Source organism: Periophthalmus magnuspinnatus, chromosome 21, assembly GCF_009829125.3.
Source record: "Periophthalmus magnuspinnatus isolate fPerMag1 chromosome 21, fPerMag1.2.pri, whole genome shotgun sequence".
Classification (NCBI taxonomy): domain Eukaryota; kingdom Metazoa; phylum Chordata; class Actinopteri; order Gobiiformes; family Gobiidae; genus Periophthalmus; species Periophthalmus magnuspinnatus.
The window spans coordinates 28642366-28663402 of NC_047146.1; the positions used below are offsets into that span (position 1 = coordinate 28642366).

The 21037-nt window shown below is 37.8% G+C and overlaps 1 protein-coding gene and 1 long non-coding RNA gene across 2 annotated transcripts in view; one reads left to right on the top strand and one right to left on the bottom strand.

Annotated features, from left to right (window-relative positions):
- Positions 1-1190: 1190 nt before the first annotated feature.
- Positions 1191-21037, bottom strand: part of mphosph8 (M-phase phosphoprotein 8) — a 44505-nt gene continuing 24658 nt past the window's right edge. Inside the window, exons 10-14 of the mRNA XM_033987593.2 lie at positions 18792-18949; positions 9726-9877; positions 7148-7272; positions 6982-7065; positions 1191-5447 (exon numbers count right to left, since the gene is read on the bottom strand). Of these exons, the coding sequence (XP_033843484.1) occupies positions 5397-5447; positions 6982-7065; positions 7148-7272; positions 9726-9877; positions 18792-18949 (570 nt within the window). The 3' untranslated portion in view covers positions 1191-5396. The remainder of the gene's footprint in view (positions 5448-6981; positions 7066-7147; positions 7273-9725; positions 9878-18791; positions 18950-21037) is intronic.
- Positions 17085-21037, top strand: part of LOC129457312 (uncharacterized) — a 348575-nt gene continuing 344622 nt past the window's right edge. The window contains exon 1 of the long non-coding RNA XR_008649187.1: positions 17085-17217. This is a non-coding gene — a long non-coding RNA (uncharacterized LOC129457312). The remainder of the gene's footprint in view (positions 17218-21037) is intronic.

Below are 21037 nucleotides of genomic sequence, written 5' to 3' on the forward strand. Positions count from 1 at the left end.
TTGATAAGAGCAGTCTCAGTGCTGTGGTGGGGTCTAAAACCTGATTGGAAAACATCAAAGGAGTTGTTCATTTCAAGGAAGTTAATAAGCTGTTGGTAAACAACTTTTTCAAGGACTTTGCCTAAAAATGGCAGATTTGAGATTGGTCGATAATTGTTCAATATTGTGGCATCAAGACTGCTCTTCTTTAGGAGAGGCTTGATAACCGCAGTTTTCAAAGCACTTGGGAATGTTCCAGATTGAAGTGACATATTAACTATGTGAGTGAGTGGTGACAGCAAACTGTTGAGCACAGACTTTAAAAATTTAGTGGGTAGCACATCGAGGCAGCATGTAGATGAACTCAGACTGGTGACAATCTCTTGGACAGTTTTATCAGTTACAGGTGTAAAGTGAGTCAGCTCTAAGTGTCTAGGTGGGTGCTGGGTTGTTATTTGTGTTGTGGAATTTATGGCATTTTTAATACCCTGAACCTTGTCATTAAAGAATACTGCAAACTCATTGCACTTAGATGTGGAAATTAGTTCTAACGGCAGTGGAGCTGGGGGGTTTGTTAATCTGTTTACCGTTGCAAACAGGATACGAGAGTTGTTACTACAACTTCCAATAATGTCAGAAAAATACCTTTGCCTTGTTCTACATAAACTGTGGTTGTACATGTGCATCTTTTCTCTGTAAATTTCATAATGAACCTGGAGCTTTGACTTGCGCCATTCCCGCTCGGCCCTCCGGTAATATACATGTAGACTTCAGCATCTACTGTGAAAAATGTAGGTACACTTTCACTCAGCCCTTCATTTTATAACAGGTGATGAATTTAAAACATCACTGTACACTTTAAAAAAGTAGATTGGCCATCGTTATGTCAGAAGAGAACAAAAATGTATTTCTAAGGGATTACTTGATAGACTGCGTGAATAACTTGCTTGCAGGAACTATTAATACAAGATCCCAGGATTGTCTACATCTAAAAACTGGCTGCACTAGAACTGAAATGTAAGAATTTGTGTGTGTGTTCTGGAGAACTGTGCTGGAGATTCTATATATCAGTCCATTTCTAGTGTGAATGCATGTTCCTTTGTGTCCATGTAAGTTGCTTGTGATGTTGGCTCTAGGAATTAAAAAGAAAAAAAAAGCGTTTGATTATTTTGCTTCCCAAAAATGGAATGTTTCAAGAACATGCAAACTTTCAGTTATATGCAAAAAACTTTAATAGTTTAGTCATTAGTCATTACAGGTGATTTTAATGTGCACAGGGATAATGTGTTTGACAGAAACTAAAGAGCTCAGTTCTGTCCTTGAAACCTTTGGTCTGACTCAGCATGTCAGCGAGATCACCCACAACAGAAGGCACACTTTGGAACTATACATCACAAAAGGAGTAAATATTTCAAATGTCAATGTAGTGGATGTTGCTTGGTCTGATCATTTCTTCTTTAACCTGTCTGCCAAACCAGCGGCTGGTCCTGCGGTTGTTCGAAGGAGACACATAAATGATAACATAGGTGCACTGTTCATGGTGCACGTGACTTGGAGTGTTTTAAATGTTCTGGACACCATTGCACTGATAAAGGTTAAAATGATTAAAGACAAGCAGAAAGCACCATGGAGAAATGATGACTCGGTCAAGGCACAGAAAAGGGAGTGCTGGGGGACCAAATGGGAATGGTGCAAGTCAAAGCTTCAGGTTCATAATGAGATTTACAGAGAAAAAATATACACGTACAGCCACAGTTTATGTAGAACAAGGGAGGGGTATTTTTCTTACATTACCAAAAGTTACAGTAACAACTCTAGCATCCTGTTTGCAATAGTTAACAGATCAACAAATGCTCCAGCTCCGCTGCCATTAGAACTAATTTCCACGTCTATGTACAATGAATTTGCAGTGTTCTTTAATGACAAGGTTCAGGGCATTTGTCTAAAAATTAAAGAAAAACTCCCGCACACTGTCTCACTCTTAATGCAATTTATTCCATACAACGTTTCGGTTGCTCTGACCTTCTTCAGGTATCAGAGAGACCGAAACGTTGTATGGAATAAATTGCATTAAGAGTGAGACAGTGTGCTGGAGTTTTTCTTTAATTTTTAGACAAGTGCTTCACCTCCTACGCACCTGTCGCCCAGTCGGGTGTGCGGAGTTTACACAGAAACAAGGTTTAGGGCATTAAAAATGCCATCAATTGCACAACCAAATAATACCCCTCCAGCCACCTAGATACTTAGAGCTAACTCACTTTGCACCTGTAACTGACAAAACTGTCCAGGAGATTCTCACCAGTCTGAGTTCATCTACATGCTGCCTCGATGTGTTACCTACTAGGTTTTTAAAGCCTGTGCTCAACAGTTCGCTATCACCACTCATTTGCATAGTTAACATGTCACTTCAATCCGGAACATTCCCAAGAGGTTTGGAAACTGCAGTTATCAAGCCTCTCCTAAAGAAGAGCAGTCTTGATGTCACAATGCTGAACAATTACCAACCGATCCTAAATCTGACGTTTTAGGCAAAGTCCTTGAAAAAGTTGCTTACCAACAGCTTATTAACTTTCTCCAAATGAACAACTCCTTTGATGTTTTCCAGTCAGGTTTAAGACCCCACCTCAGCACTGAGACTGCTCTTATCAAGGTGACAAACAACATCTGCCTGAACACTGATGCAGGCAAAGTCTCACTCTTGATCTTGTTACATCTGAGTGCTGATGTTGACATTGCCGATCATACGATCCTGTTACAGAGACTAGAGGACAGACTAGAGGACTGGGTGGGCATCTCTGGTACTGCACTAAACTGGTTCAACTCCTATCTAGAAGACAGAGAGTACTTTGTTGAAACTGGAAAATGTGTTTCAGATAAAATGTCCCTGACCAGGGGTCAATCCTGGGGTCCCTGTTGTTCAATCTCTACATGCAGCCATTAGGCCAGTTAATACACAGCAATAATGTGTCCTACCACAACTATGCAGATGACACTCAGATCTATGCCTCACTAGCAGCAGGTGAATATGGACCAGTGGATTCACTCTGCCACTGCATCCAACAGATCAGTGTGTGGATGCAAAACCAGTGTGTGAATGCAAAACTTTCTCCATCTAAACTCAGACAAGACTGAAGTCATAGTCTTTGGCCCACAAAAACAGAGAGAAAGTGTTAGCAGTCTTTTCCAGTCTCTCTTTAAAACCTTCAAATCAGGCTAGAAATCTAGGGCTAATAATGGACACAGACTTGAACTTTAACAGCCACATCAAATCAATAACATCTGTAGCTTTTTACCATCTAAAAAACATGCTGGTGCCCAGAGTTGGGACTAAACATGGGGAATCTGCGTTTCAGTTTTATGCAGCTAAAACCTCGAACAGTCTTCCTGAAAATGTGAGACAGGCCTCTAGTTCTGTTTCACTGTGGATATGACTGAAAGCACTCTTCTCTTTTAATGTTAATTTTATGATGATTATTTATGATTATTTGTTTTGATTTGCTGTATTGTGATCTTAATGTCTTTCTTATTCTGTAAAGGACTGAATTACTTCGTGTACGAATACAAATAAACTTGCCTGCCTGCCTACATTGGTGCCACAAATGCACTTTAATAATCTCGTGATATTTATAATCACATCTGCAGCTGTTTTTATTGGACCTATGCAGTTATTTGTTTAGTTTTTGTTTTGTATTGCTCTTTATTTTAACAGGGCACTGTTAAAGTGCAATGAGAGTCATGAGGACTCTCCCTGTATACATAAAAATAAGCGTTTGTACAATTCATTTTATCTTTAAAGAACAAATTGTGGTTATTCTGTTGTATTGTAGAGTAAATCAGTTCAATTGACACTAAAAGTAGCTGTTCACCTTAAAACTTCCACTTAATGACATAAAGTGGAACAGAGCATTTTGAGCTTTGAAGATGTAGACAACCTAATAATGCATGATCACTCCGACATGTGTGAATGAAACAAAACACAACTCCAGGTATGTTTTTGAGGAGGTAACAATTTTGTGTAATATAGGACTTTTAAAGGGGTTCATGCTCTAAAGAGGTAAAATCCCAATTAATTCTCCTGTCAAATATTGCCCTGTGGTGACTCATTCAGAAGCTTTGCATGGCCTTAGGTCAGCAAGTGATGGAACATACAAGCTTCCAGAGCATACGTTGCATATAACCCTGGATATTTAGGTTGTGTTCTTCTCCTGAACAGAAAACACTCACTGTTCAACCTTGTGATGTCATGTGGTAATACAGAAAGTGCTCCACTGTGTTTTTAAACTTCATACACCTTCACCAGAATCAACTGGATGATTTCAGCCCTGGAATCTAAACAAACTGCAAATGGTAGCTGTCAACTTGAAAATACCACTTCATGACATCACAAAGTGGAACAGAGCATTTTTAACTTTCGACGTGTAAACAGACTAATAATAAAGGGTTACTTAAACATGTGTAAAAGGCAAGACAACTCTTTGTATGTTTTTGATGAGGTAACAACATTCTAACATGGATTAAAGAGATTTGTGCGCACCATAGTTATCATTATATTTAAGATTTTACAAAAAATCTTGCCTCGTTTTTTAAAATTTCTGTGACATTTATAATTTTACTTTCTGGTTAGACACTGGTATAGATCCTTCACTGGGCTCCTGTTGTCTTTACCATCTCTAAATTATAATCAAGCTATCTTGGAACTTTTTAAGAAGTTGCATGGCCACAATAAAATGAAAGAAACCATTGTTCTGTGTTTAAAATGATATTATTTTGTGTAAATTTAACTATAATTTAGAGATAGTGAAGGCAACAGGTGATCACTCAAGGACCTGTGCATCATTGTATCTTCAAATGCATATGACAGGTTTTCGTGTTTTTCTAATTATGATTTGCTTTTATCATGGTTTTACATCAGTTAAGTGGCAGTTTGTGGAAAATATGTTGAGAAAAAAATGTTATTTTTTAAAAAATATTGGTGAAATTAGTAGTCTGATCTCCCATTATTCAGCACTTCATTATTCAGTTAATTAGAAAGGGCGTATTGTTTTCAATGGTTGTATAGGACTCACTCATAGGAATCACAATACAAAAACATAATACACACAAACACACACATATACACATTGCTTTGTAGTGGTTATATTAACAGCAATCTCACAAAACAGGAGCAACAGGAGCTTTCCAAAGTTATGAACACTTGGCTTGATTCAAGTATATAATTTTTTTTTTTCTAAAAAGTACCAGTCTTTCACCACTAGCAATGTGCAATGTAAAAAAATACGTCGACACCGTCCACCAGCAGAAGGAGCCCCCGGCCCTTGTTGTCTCTGGAGTAGTGTTCAGAGTGAGAATTGTTTCATTGCCCATGTCCAAGCACATGGTTAGAGCTCTGGGTGTTCCATAGATGCCCTGTGATGTCCTCAAAATGTCCCCTGCAGCTGAACTTTGTATGCAGAGATGAGCAGCTTGACCTGAGCAAGTAAATAACTAATGTTAAAGAGCAGTTATTACACTTGTATGGGGTATTAACTACAAACACATATATTTGGACATATTTAGATGACCATGTTACCTTTTACCATTTTTGAAAATGCTGTATTTGCCAAAAACAATGTATTAACATTTAGTTTCAGTGATGATCCCCCTCCTTTCTGTTCACTCCCATTTCAGAGTGGTATCACAACCCAATCAGTGTTCTTTTCACCAATGAAACTACTGCACATCATGTCAGGTTTGTGAAGTTGCAATGTATTATTTTCTACCATGCTTTTGTATATTTATGGAAAATGGGTGACGTAGGCTTGTAGGCTGAGCATTGGACAGGATCATACTGCGAACTGTTAAGTGGATTTGCATCAAGCATGTTTCTGATGAGGGAATGTTAAAACATGCTCCAAAAAGTCCATTTTACATAATACCCCCTCTTTAATAATATAGTGATAACATAGCTAGTCCATAAAAGTGGACTTGGGGATTTTCTTTTTTTGACAACTGTTTGCCAAATTGAATCCTCTAAAAAAGCATTCCAGCAACACCACATTATTGGAAACAAAATGTCGCTCTTCCAGTGGTGTGTGTCACTGTCTGGCCAGAATACTCATTTAAACAAAAATGCTAAATTCAACATGACAATTAGAGGCTTTGGACTGTTATTTCTTGAGCTATCAAATGAGATGTTTTATCCAATTAAGCTGCCAATAAGTATGTGTATTTCTTTGTTTTGTCTCCTTTGGAAATAATTTTGAAAGATCCTTATGCAAGATTTTTATTTAAAATGACCTAACTATGTTTCTGGATACAAGGTAACTGTTTAAATCAGCACCACAGTTGTTATCAGTAAAAGCTAAACTTGATTTGGTCCTTACAAAACAATCACAAAAAATTGGAAAAAATTGGCTGAAATCCAGTTGGTTTAAACCTTAAAGGAATCTCTCTGATCTGGATTGTAACTACCTAAACCCCCGCACCTGCACCCAATCATTAATCAGTTAGTGAAGTCTCTGCAGTTCAGTATTCTGTAAATTCTATAGGTTCTGAGCTTTGACATGAGACATGGCCTGTCCACATACTGACAATGAGAAAAACGTGGATGCGTTCCTATCTGCAGGCTAAGACACTGGCAACTCAGGTTCAAGTGATAGTGTGTACCTTTCTGGAGGTGGAAAGTCAACTGCATGATTCAAGTTAAATCCATACATCAGAACATGGAGATAGATATTTTTATTCCATACTGTTGAAAATTATAGCCAGGAACAACATTTCCAAGGACACAAGAAGGAGGAAACCATCCTCCAGACCAAATAAGAGTTAGGTTTGTGGTGATGCAAGCCTGTAAGAATGGATGTTTTTCTACTTTTTTCAGCAACACTGTTCATTTGGTCACCTACTTAAAATTATTCATTAGAAGAGCAGCAACATCTGCCAAATGAAGATTGTATACCTACAGCTGGACTTAATAAGCATTTTGTGAAAGGGGTAATTGAATAAGCTAAGTGGCAAACCTACCTTTGCTGTGGGAGACTCTGCCAGGCGAATGAAGAGTTTGTTGATGCCTGGGACAGGACTAAACGAATAAATAAAGTGACTGTCCTGTAAGAGCACAGACATGTGTTAGTTTTACAGTAGCAGACTCACAAAGAGGGTGAGACAGAGAGAGAGAAGGAGCGAGCACCAGAAAGATGGGCAGCTGGAACTTATCGTTGAGAACCACTGCATGGACCGCACAGGGGCCGCACAGGCGAGCTGTGATCTCATTCTGGAAGTTAGCGTGGAAAATGAACAGGAGGATCCCGGAGCCTGCACAGTGAAATAGGTAAGGGCAGATGGCATGCATTTGTGTCACTGTCCTGCAAAAGTCAACACTGATATTTTACAGTGACATCTTGTGGGCAGAGTACTTCATGTATGTCTATGGCGGAATGTTCAGCAGTTACCATGATGGTACAATGCACGCAACACGGTCTGATCAGTTTTAAGATCAAAGTCTTAAAACTCAAGAAAAAATAAAACATGGATTTTAACAACACTTTTCAGGAGCCTGTGATCATTACAGGTGCTCATGGGCCCATTTAGGTGTTTGATTTTCAATTTTTTTTTAAAGTGAGTGACTAAAAGCTGTTATCTAAAGAAGACATATTGGTTCATTATGTTCATTATGTTATAATTTGGATATTTAAAAATCATAATATTCATCTAAAATAACAATAACAATAAAAAAGAACAAGCCCGCTGACTTCCACATTAGAAAACTATGGTGCCCAATGTGAGCTGACGTTGCCGTAAAAACGTCATCACAACAAAGCGTTAAGTGTTTTTTTTTCTTTCTTTTTTCCATTTGTAACAAAATTACTACACATTACTGTTGAATCCTACACGTATCAAAGATTAAGAAAATAAAATTTGAGAACAAACAGTACAGAGCAGTAGGTGGATACCAGGGATGGGACGATATTAAAATTTAGACTCATGATTATTGTGACCAAAATAATCGCAATTAACAATATTATCACGATAATTATTACCCTGTTAATGTTCCCCCGACCGGCCCCTGGGCCGTCACCCCTACTTTACAACTCTACAGCAATGTACATATACTTTTGCATCACCCACACAAACAATCTACACATCAAATGAAACCTATGGCGCTTGTCTTCCCAAATATGCAAATCATTTTCACCTGCAATCACCACAGTACTGACAGGAAAGCCGTATTTAAGAAAAGCCAAAAATTTTGATTTGGACTTCACTTACCTTTGAGGGCTCAGGTTCTGTCAAACATCAACATATTCTCAGAAAGTTCGTCTCATTTGTTCTGTACAGGTCCAGAGAACATAATCCAGTGAAGAAATTATTTCCACAAAATAAGTTAGATCGTCCATGTCCAATCTGCTGCAGGAAAGTATTCCAAACGTGAAATCTGCTCCATCACTTTTTTGCATTTCTTTTGTCGATTTCAGGCATAATAAACTTCTGACTGCGCCAACTTCGTTCCTCAGTGCCCAAATGTGTTAGCTTCTGATTGACACCAGTGTTGGCCAATAAGATGGGGGTTGTGGGATACTTGAGTCCCAGACAGCAAATTAGTGCTACAGGTGACTGAAAGTCACCTGTAGCACCCTTGTAGAATCAAGTAACCCCTTGTAGAATCAACTAATTACACACGTTTAGTGACATTTTCCCCTTACAGCCAATGAGCATTGGAACACGACGATGTATGGCATGGTGTGGTTTTCCGTAAACAGACGGAGCATGACAAGTGCGTAAACAAAGCCGAGTGGATACAACAGTGCATAATGTGTGTACATTTTACCCACTGTTTTTTTGCGTTCTAAACATGACAAAACTGAAAAAACAAAGGAAGTACGTGATCGTAGGAGTAGAGTAGTAGAGGACCTTATTTTTGATGGATTGGATGCCGTTCTCGATCGGTAAGCGTTGTTTATTTTGCTATTGACATAATTGTAGGTAAAATATATCGTGTGCAATCGTTAGCTTTGCTTCTGTGCTCATAGTGCGCATTTGAACCATGCACTCTGGCACATTTGTGTTTAGCTGTATGAATTAGACTTCATTTGTCTATTGTTTGAAAGGTGTTTAAAATATAAGATATATACACATTAGCATCTCATCTGTGCTGAGGTGCGCTCTGGCACGTTCCTGTGGAGAGTTACGGATCAGACTTTGTTTATTGTTGATATCTGGCAGAATATAGTTCAGACAGCAATAACTGTGCTGCCCAGTATGCACGGAAGCCAACAAGTGTAATTGCTATGACAGAGGCCCCCTTGTGGAGAAACACCAGTATTAACATCTAAACATTGTATTGAAACTGCAAACATGAGGCTGTATGATGCCATAAAGGTGATTATAATTGTGTGTGATAATCACGGTTATTAAAAAAATACCACGAACAATTAATTGCAGACGTTTTTTATCGCAATTAACGATATTATCGTATATCGTCCCATCCCTAGTGTATACTGCTCTGTATGCGATTAAATATTGCTCAAACATGCACAATTCACTCCAACTAAAAAACTTCGGGTGAGTAAATGGTGAGGGGAATTAACTTTAAAATGGTTATGGTCGAAAAGTCCATCTTGCATAAAAAGTGTTCTTTAAGATTGTGTTAAAACAAAGCTCAGATTAAAATCTAATTTAAGTTTCTGACAGAGCAGTGCCTCCAGTTATCACACCCCCAGGGAATGTTGAGGACATCAGCTGTAAAGTATCAAAACATATTTTTGTACCTTCAGGTTGTGGCTGCAGCTTGTATCCAAACTCCATGTAAAAGTCTGGTCCCTCACACAGGCGGTGACAGGCCAAGGGGAAGACTGGCTCCAGAACCGCCAGACGGGACTCAAAGTACGCCCTGATGACCTCATCTGTCACACTGCACAGCCTAGAGACAACACAACACAGTAAGTATCTCCAGTGGGAATCAATGCAACAAAAAATAGATCAATCAATCAATATAACTATTTGTCCCCAAGGGGCAGTTTAAACATACAGAACAGTAAAATACAACAATAATAGAAAAGCTTCAACAAAAGCCTCAGAGAAGCTCAAACAGGTAGACTCATCAGTCTAAGCTGATACACATCTTACACTACCAGTGTTAGGGCAGTGTAAGATGTGTAAAAGCTCTCAGGACATATCTTTCCTCTGTGTCTTGCAGCATTACAGTAGTATCCAGGGGGAGCCAGGTGTACTTTGGAGACACAACAGGAAAGCCTCTTCTAAGCCTCACTCTCACTCCACTCTGGTGTTTTGTTATGGTGATGAGATGGGCCAATAGAGTTAGCTGGTTAGCATAACTAGCTCCATGCAAAGTTGCCATGGAATCAGGAAAAACAAACTGCTCAAATCATACAATCTGGTAGTTCTTAACTTCCGTACTTTGAACAGCACAGGCTGCACTCCTTAGTTGGTCAAACCCAAATTATTAAGTACAGAACTTAAGATAAACATTAAACAGATTAAAACTGCTCATGGGGCTAGTCAGTCAGCTACAAGAGTTGCTAACCACGGAATCTCAAGATTAAAGTGACTGTGAATGATTCATATTTTTTTGTTACTACATTCTGGTGGCATAGTTCATGTTTTAAATATTTGTTCTAGCTTTACATCAGTCATGTGGCAAGTTATGAAGAATTTGGTAAGTTGAGAAAAGAGTTTAAAATGACAAGAGCAATGTTCTAAAAAGGAATATCTCCCGGTCTGCCATCAATATACACACTTCTATTCAAAATGCAGGGACAATTTACATGTGAGGAACACATTTTCTGACAGTTTAAACATTCAAACAAAACAAAGGGTGCTGTCATATTTTTAGTTGTCAAATACGAACTATTGGGTAAATAAGATGAAGACTAGTTTAGTTATAGCTGGTTGCTAGGTAACATTTATGGTAAATTCTACGTAATAATGTAATTCAGATATAATAATAATATTAATGATAATAACAACAATAACAATAATGACAATTATTTAATATTTAATTGAGAGCCTTTTAAGACATTCAAGATCAATGTACAACAAGTCAAAATACAAAATACAATTAAAACTGCAAGCAGTGATAAAGGGCCCTCGCAACTCTTGCGACCGTAGAAGAGCACGCCACAGTGAGAGTCAGAGCAGAGCTAGTGTGGGCTCATACCGGGCTTGACTAAATCTTACAAAGCTAAATTGTATTTGTTTGTTTTTTTGTTTTTTTAAAGTTCATGTTGTGAAAATAGAATAGAATCCTTACAAAAAACAGCCTTTGTGAAAGCTGTGGATGCCTTGTCAGCTGAAAATAGTTTGAATTTCCAAAAATGAATTGTGTTTTATGGAATAATTCTTTTGGGCTGGAGTTCCCGCAAGCTGCAGTACCTAGGGAGCAGCCATTAATCGAGCTCTCATGGGTACGAAGGGGGATTGTCTTGCCTAGTTCTTCTTACAGATCCATGGTTTGGGCTGCAGAATCCATCTCGTGTTAAAGGAGCAGCCATGGGGCTGCAGGACCTGTCCCTTTCCCTCTGTGTTGCACAAACCCACAGATATGAAACCCACAGATAGATTATGGCTTATCTGAAGCATATTATTTACCCTCAGGCTTCCCAATGGATATTTTCATCTATTTTGCCACAAACTTAGTTATTATTTCAATTCAGTTAATGGTAAAGAGTTTTTGTTGAAGTTTTTTGTTAAGCATCAGATAAGGAAAATCATACTTAAGACCCTAAGGACATAAATGTACTGTCTTGATTAATATTCATTAAATTATCTCTTCAGTGTTGTATTGGTTTGGTTGACGATAAAGTTTATACAAAGTCAGGCGCATCACTTCCTGTTATGTTAGCCCACTAGAAAGAGGGAAGACACATGGCTTGCAGCTAGAGGGAGAATCCAGTTGCATCTACTGTTAAGGGCTGATGAATCAATGTCGTAAGTTACTGTAATTCGTAATACAGTAGCTTATGTTTATAAATCAATGTTTATTCTGTGCAATTTTTTAAATTTTGGTTAAAGGGGGCATGATGATTGTAATGTAGAAATGTGAAGTGGCAATGGTTACTGCTAATGGGGACTGCATGGAGGTGATGGTTGTAATGTTCAATAATTCATGTAAACTGAATATTTTAAATTTTTTGACTACAGTTTTCACTCCATGTCATGGTAAAGGAGTCCACATTAAAGCTACAAAATACCATGTCGACTCATCGCTTTATTGTGAATGGAGTTTAGCATGGTGTTTATTCCACGGTTGTTGCACCTGGTTGAGAAGACTAAATGTACACTTACAGAAATAACTGTAAAATCATCATAGATTAATATTTGTTCAGACTTTTTGGACAAAATCCAACCCATCAATCGATCCCTGCTCTAATAAAAATGTAAAATTTATAAAAATCATCAGGTTTTTAACCCCTTAATTGCCAAATCGAAAACTTTAATTTCACATAGTAAATGGTAACTGTAAACGCTTATATTTTTATATAATGCTTTTCCACCTTCAAAGCGCTTTACATCAAGGAACCACTCACCTAGTCACACACACACTCATACACCAGTGTACGCAGACACTGGGGGTAAGGTGGGTTAATCTGTGGGAGCTGGAATTGCACTGCCAACCTGTGGGCCAGTGGCTCTAGCCACTCTACCAGTGGTGTTTATGTCGAGCACGTGATTCAAACCACCACCGTTTGGCTCAGTGGACAAACACTCTACCAACTGAGCTACTGTTGTATAAGAATTGCCTCTACAACGGAAATATCTTCCAGAAAACTTAAGCCAGGGTATAATGGGGAACATTTATGTATCCTAGAAAGTTTAAACTTTTTCTAAAATTTGTGGCATTTTAAATTTTTGTGTAGCATCAGTTTAAAATCACTTCTGGGGTGTCCTTCTAGTTGGTTATAATGAAGCCTTGAGAAAACTCTACTGTAAACTGTAATAATGGAAATATATTCAAAGATTCAGGTATGAGTGGTTTTATTTTTAAGGAAAGTTAAATTTGTTCATTTTGGCATTTTTCACTGAATACAACCTTTTCCCTTATATAGGCCCCATTATATATAATGGGGAAAACACACATTTTTTGCACCCCACATTCACTGATACAAAAGTTTAAATTTCCAAAAAAAAAAAAAAAAGGCAAAAATGACAAATTTAACATAAATAAAACCAGCTATCAATAAAATGATGTTTGTTTCATTGTAATCCCAAAGAAATTTAAAAAATAAAGGCACATTTTTAAAGTAATAATTTACCTTTCTTGATTTCCTTTGTTATAAAGCCCTTGGATGGAGTAGCTAACTTTTTTCCTGACTTTTTTTTTTTAATAAAAAAATGTCAAGTTTTAGACAAAGTTGAAACTTCCTAGGACACAGATAAGAATGTACCCCGTTACAATCCGGCTTTAGTTTTCTGGAAGACGTTTCAATTTTAGAGGTCATTTTTAAACTACATGTGAAATAAAGTTTTCAAACTGGCATTTGAAGGGTTAAATATAAATTAATTTTTCTAAAAATGATTTTTGATTAGAGTGGCAATAGATCTTTGTATTTAGTCCAAAAAACAAAAACATTTGTGTCCTTAAGGTTGTAAATGAGACTTTTTATTTTTTTTAAAGGAAAGCCTGAGGGTCAATAATAAGAAAAATACGACACATTTACAATGGTGCAAGGAGAATTAATGTAAGCCTATAAAAAGCATTACATACGTCATATACACTACGCTAACGTAACATATGCCGGCTTGTCTACAAACACGAGAGTTCTTTTCACTGATGTTTACTGTGGTCTTACTTCTTCATCACAGTTCACACTGTAGAACTAACAAACACATAAAATATAACATAAGCTCTGGCTCATATATCATATACACACAAAATTGCATATGAACGAACGGAAAATATACATACCACATACCAAAAATTTTATATTTTACTTTTTTTAATTTTACTCAATTGTTTCTTAAATAGTGCTCTGTTGGGTCAGACTTTGCATTAGCATAAAAGGCTGAACCTATGGTCTTCTAAATGAAGGGGAAATAAATAATGGGAAATTATATATGAAATGTATAGAAGAAAACGAGTTAAATACATTTTCTTACAGGGATTAAAAACACACCAGTGCCAGCTATTGGTCAAACAAGTAAACTGTAACATGTATAATCAACTGTTACATAACACATATTTATTCAGCTACATGAAGCATAGACAGGGAACTGAATATGTGTCTGGTATGTTAATGTAAGATACAGTGAGGCAAATAAGTATTTGAACACCCTGTGATTTTGCAAGTTCTCCCACTTAGAAATCATGGAGGGGTCTGAAATTTTCATCTTAGGTGCATGTCCACTGTGAGAGACATAATCAAAAAAAATCTGGAAATCACATTGTAGGATTTTTTAAATAATTTACTTGTATGTTACTGATGCAATAAATATCTGAACACCTGAAAAAAATCTATGTTAATATTTGATATAGTAGCCTTTGTTTGCAATTACAGAGGTCAAACGTTTCCTGTAGTTTTTCAGCAGGTTTGCACACACTGCAGGAGGGATTTTGGCCCACTCCTCCACACAGATCTTCTCTAGATCAGTCAGGTTTCTGGGCTGTCGCTGGGAAACATGGAGTTTAAGCTTCCTCCAAAGATTTTCTATTGGGTTTAGGTCTGGAGACTGGCTAGGCCTCTCCAGAACCTTGATATGCTTCTTATGCAGCCACTCCTTGGTTATACTGGCTGTGTGTTTCGGGTCATTGTCATGTTGGAAGACCCAGCCACGACCCATCTTCAATGCTCTAACTGAGGGAAGGAGTTTCTTCCCCAAAATCTCGCAATACATGGCCCCGGTCATCCTCTCCTTAATACAGTGCAGTCGTCCTGTCCCATGTGCAGGAAAAAACATCCCCAAAGAATGATGCTACCACCCCCATGCTTCACAGTAGGGATGGTGTTCTTTGGATGGTACTCATCATTGTTCTTCCTCCAAACACGGCGAGTGGAATTAAGACCAAGAAGTTCTATTTTGGTCTCATTTGACCACATGACTTTCTCCCATGACTCCTCTGGACCATGACGTCTTAGTGTATTACTAACAATAACCTTGGAAACGGTGGTCCCAGCTCTTTCAGGTCATTGACCAGCTCCTCCCGTGTAGTTCTTGGTTGATTCCTCCCCTTTCTTAGGATCATTGAGACCCCACGAGGTGAGATCTTGCATGGAGCCCCAGTCCGAGGGAGATTGACAGTCATGTTTAGCTTCTTCCATTTTCTAACAATTGCTCAAACAGTGGATCTTTTTTCACCAAGCTGCTTGGCAATTGCCCTGTAGCCCTTTCCAGGCTTGTGGAAGACTACAATTTTGTCTCTTGTGCATTTGGACAGTTCTTTGGTCTTTGGCCATGTTAGTAGTTGGAGTCTTACTGATTGTATGGGGTGGACAGGTGTCTTTATGCAGCTAGCGACCTCAAACAGGTGCTTCTAATTTAGGATAATAAGTGGAGTGGAGGTGGACTTTTTAAAGGTGGACTAACAGGTCTTTGAGGGTCAGAATTCTAGCTGATAGACAGGTGTCCAAATACTTATTTGCTGCAGTAACATACAAATAAATTATTTAAAAAAAAAATCATAGAGTGTGATTTCCAGATTTTTTTTTTTAGATTATGTCTCACAGTGGACATGCACCTAAAATGAAAATATCAAACCCCTCCATGATTTCTAAGTGGGAGAACTTGCAAAATCACAGAGTGTTCAAATACTTATTTGCCTCACTGTATTAACAGTTAACTAAAGCATAAATAACAAGCTAACAAGTTTACTCTCAATCTCACTCCAAATCATTAAAGCCATTAAATTCTTCATCCTCGGTGCCGTTTCTGAATAACTTTGTATGCTTCGGAAATAGATGAAACGGAAATAGATGGCTGCCATACTGCTACACAAGCCTAGAGTGCCCTCATGTGGTTGTCAGTGTGACAATAACGAAGATGTGAAATTATATATTTTAATAATTTCACATATAAATTGCATCTGAGTATAAGTCACACCCCTGGCGAAACTATGTGTGCTAAATGTGACTTTGAGTCCAGTATGGTATATGGCATATTTAGTCACATTTAGGCCTATGAACCAAAAAACAAACAAATAAAAAAAAGTTTTACATTTATTATCGATTTTACTTTATCAGTTATTGATGACAAATTATTGGTTACTAGTTGAAAAATCCATGATTGTGCATTATTAATTTTCAAATGTGACAGTAAATGTGGCCCATTTCATCACCAACCGAAACAACAGAGCTATTAAGTTCACCTAGCTCCCCCTGAACACTACAGTCCCTAACAAAAGTCTTGTCACTTATCCATTTTGTAGAAACAAAAGCTTATAACCTGACTTTAAATTAATCAATTGGTTTTAGAAATGTCTCACATGAAAGCTAAAACCCTCCCAAATTATGCTCAATATACTAAAATAAATTTGCTTCACTGAAGAAAGATTGATCATTTAATGAACACAGAAAGGTCAGATTTTTGTCATATGATGCACCCAATCCTAGATTACAGCCTCACCTGTGATCAGTTACTGATCAATCAATTAGTGGGTGTGTATAAAAAGAACCCCAGCACACCAGACCTTCACATCAACTGCAACTTGACCTCTGACAACATGCCTAAGATCCACTCTGAGACCAAAGCATTAATTATCAAGAGGCTGAAGATCAGATCCACTGCTGAGGTGGCTGACACCTTCAATGTGTCTCAGCATCAAGTACAAAGAAAAAGAAAAAGATCTGAAAAGACTGGAGATGTTTTTGACAAGCCCAGGTCTGGCAGACCCCGCAAGACAACTGCTTGGGAGGACCGTTTGTTGATTTCAAAATCCAAGGCCAGCCCATTTTCCACTGCAGCAGAGCTCCACCAGGCCTGGTCACCTCAAGTCCCTGTGTCAACCAGAACAGTTTGTAGAATTCTGTCTCGAAATGGCCTCCATGGTCAAATCAGTGCACAGAAACCAGCACTAAACAAAAGGCAATAAAAAAAAACGTGTGGCATTGGCAAGGCCCACAGCCTGCTAAAAGGATGGACACTGGAAAAGTTGCAGAAGGTGGATGAATCCTCGGTTGAATTACATCACAGCCGCCGCAAATATTGCAGGAGACCTACTGGAGCCCGCATGGATCCAAGATTCACCCAGAAAACAGTTAAGTTTGGTGGCGAAAAAATCATGGTCTGGGGTTACATCCAGTATGGGGTGTGCGAGACATTTGCAGGGTGGAAGGCAAAAATATCAAGAAATATTAGCTACCTCTTACATTACCAACCATAAAAGGGGTCAAATTTTGCATCAGGATGGTGCCCCATCACATACTTCTATCTCTACATCAAAGTTCCTCAAGGCGAAGAAGATCAAGGTGCTCCAGGACTGGCCAGCCCAGTCACCAGACATGAACATCATTGAGCATGTCTGGGGTAGAATGAAAGAGGAAGCATGGAAGGCAAAACCAAAGAATCATGATGAACTCTGAGAGGGATGTAAGACTGCTTTCTTTGCTATTCCTGATGACTTCATCAACAAATTGTATGAATCATTGTCGAACCGCATGGATGCAGTCCCTCAAGCTCATGGAAGTCATACAAGATATTAAATATGGATCTCACAGCACCACTACTTAATTCACTGACGTTATGCAACATATTTTTGTATTTGAAGTAAATTATTTTATCAATTTTCTGTAGGCGACAAAACTTTTGTCTTGCCAAAACCTGACCTTTCTGTGTTCATTAAATGATCAATCTTTCTTCAGTGAAGCAAATTTATTTTAGTATATTGAGCATAATTTGGGAGGGTTTTAGCTTTCATATGAGACATTTCTAAGACCAATCAATTAATTTAAAGGTTATAAGCTTTTGTTTCTACAAAATGGATAAGCGATAAGACTTTTGTCAGGAACTGCACTGTGATACCTGGACTGCAGGACAAAGAGGAGGGACAATCCCCAATTTTTGCTACTGTATTGGAACACTACTTAAAACACTGAAGACATAAATGTCTTACAAAAACAGCTGTAAAATCATCAAATATTCATTAATATTTTTTCCTACTTTTTTGACTGAATCCAAAGATCTGTCCCTGCTTTGATCAAACTTTGAACAAAATTTCTAAAAAAAACAAAATTCTACAAAAGTGGAATGAGTAGTCCAACCCATCATTTGCACTTTAATCAGAGTAATACAGTGTACAGTAATAGAATGCCCTCCATCTTTAAAAAGGGGGTATTTTACTGGTAAAACATAACAATTTAGATCACCGTGTTACCTTTAATTGTTTCGAAAATGCTATATTCCCAGAACAACGTATTATTCCGTTTTTAAGTTTCATAATCATCATAATGTCCCCTCCCTTTGCTCCTTGCATTAAATCACTCCTCCTTCAAAGCACTATCACAACACAATCAGCGTGCATCGCCTACATTGCAAAATGTTGGTCAAGTTGCTTTGTACAGTTTTGTGTCCTGCTTTTATTTGTTTCTGCAGAAATGTCGTGTGGGAGTAGGGTTGACATAGGCTTGTGGGCTGAGCATTGCACAGAATCTTACAGCTAACCATAAAGGAGGGTTTGAATAAGGCCCAGGAGAGATCAGTAACATACTCAAACATGCCTAGATGACATCTAAAAGCTCTTCAGGGATGTTTTTTTATGAGGCATCAATAATGGGTTTTTTTTAATAAAAGATTTTACATAATACACCCTCTTTAAGAATAAGATGCTAACCCACGAGCCTTTGATGAATACACTGAACTTGAGGCCTTGTGTTGTCACTACTTACATGCTGGTGTGGTCCTTGATGAGGTCGCACACCATCAGGTTGTTGCCCAGTTTGGCGAAGTACATGGCAGTGTTTTTCCCGTGTTTGGACATGATGTTGCAGTCTGCTCCATATTCCAGTAGGAGGCGCACCACGTCAAGATTTCCCCTCTTACAGGCCTGAATGAGAACAGTGGACAGAGGACTGACTGCTATGCTCTTTAGTGTGGACTGTAGCTTAGCATGGCCTGCTAAAAACAATTGTTAAAACACATTTTGTAGGAAAGTCTACATTTTAGAGTTTACAATTGTATTTGTTTAAAGGGCCCATATAACGCAATTTTCTGTTCTACATTATAATTTTGTATCCTCATCAAAAACATACCTGGAGTTGTGTTTTCTTCATTCACACATGTTTAACACACAAAGCCTGAATATTTGTATGTTTTCCATCTTGTGATGCCATTAAGTTGTAATAAAAGATCTGCTTCATTGTGTTTTTAAACTCCAGACACGTTCACTAGAATCATTTGGATAATTTCAACCCTGGAAACCAATCTTTCCTGAATTAAAGGTAAAAGGTAGATGTTAACTTGATGCAGCTTCATGACATCATAAGGTGGAACACAGCATTTTGAGCTGGGGGATGTAGAAAGCTTAATAATGTAGTGTTGCGCAAACAGGTACTAATGAAACAAAACAAAACTCTGGAAAAAAACTGGATATGTTTTTGATGAGGTAACATTATATTATCGCTTAAAGTTTACCAGAGTAGATTTTGTGTAATATAGGACCTTTAAAGGGCCTATCAAACTGAAAACACTGCTTTCCACCTTGTGATGTCATTGAGTGGCGATACAAGAAACGTGTGTTTTTAAACTCCACATGTCCTCAGTAGAATTCTTTGAATAATTTCAGCCTTGGAATTGCCAAAATTTGAAACTACATTTCTACTTTCTGTGGCCTTTGCAACTGAACAAAAAGGTAAAACTTTTTTTTAAAGTAGTAGAATTATTCAAGTGTATTGCAGAGTTGTTGAGTTTAATTGAGGTTAAAAATAGTGCATAACTGTAAAACTACCACAAAATTACATCACAAGGTGGAATGGAGCATTTTGAGCTTTGGAAACGATCTCCAGTTTACACCAAAGCAGTAACAGTATGAAAGCGCAGCAGGAATCGCTTTTCATTTTAACAGGTCGGACACTCTACACCAGCAATCTCATATGCGCATCCAAGGGGCTTAATTACACCACATGTACCACTAAAATTACGTCGACGTTCCAATATTTCACAGTCAAAGAACGTATTCAGGCTCAACAGGGGAAAGACAGGAAAACGGAAACTTCTGATGCCTTTTTAAAATTCATTCTCTAAAACCACTACAGCCGCGTAAACAATAAGCGTTGTATCCAATAGCTGAGGAATGACTAGTATAGTTTTAAAACGTAATTCATCTGACCAACAATTAATATGTAAGCAGTACAAAACAATTTGGTGTTCAGACATGAGAATATACAGAGGCTAGCCTTGCAGGAGCGGCTGTGATGCCTCTGGTGGAAATTAACGCTTTTAAAATATACACATTTGCATGCGTTAAGTGTTGCTGCAACTCTAGGTGTAAATTCCAGGATTACTCAAACATATGTGAATGAAACTTAAACACAACTCCAGGTATGTTTTTGAGACAACAACATTATAATATAGTTAATAGCTCAAGAGTCAAATTTGCATAATATAGAGCTTTTAAAAATAGGGGTGCGCAAAAATATTGAAATATCGATATATTGTATGATTTGATGATACAGTGTCAATATCATGGGCCGCTGTATTGATATATAACCAAGTGTATTTTTGTGTACATTCTACCAGATGTGACAGCGTGACAATTTTGTTGCTTGTTTAGAGGAAGAAAACTAATTTATGCAATATATTTCACATATTCACTGTTTTGATTATTAAAATGGGCGTATTTCATATTAACTTCGTACCAGTAGTGGTTTAACAAAGGCTTTTAGTATCACATGATATAGTGGTAATCTTGTGAGCTTTTCGAGCTGTTAAACGGTAATGTCCCTTTGTACCAGTGGCATGCAGCCAGGGCAATCAAGGCAAGCATTGCTTGTCCAATACAATCTAAAATCATTGCGCATCAAAAGTATAATTAAATAGTTACAAATTATATCAAAATAATCCCACTGAAGTCAGTGTCCTTTACAAACTACAGGCCACTGGGAAGAGAACACGACGCAGCAAACACGGTTAACTT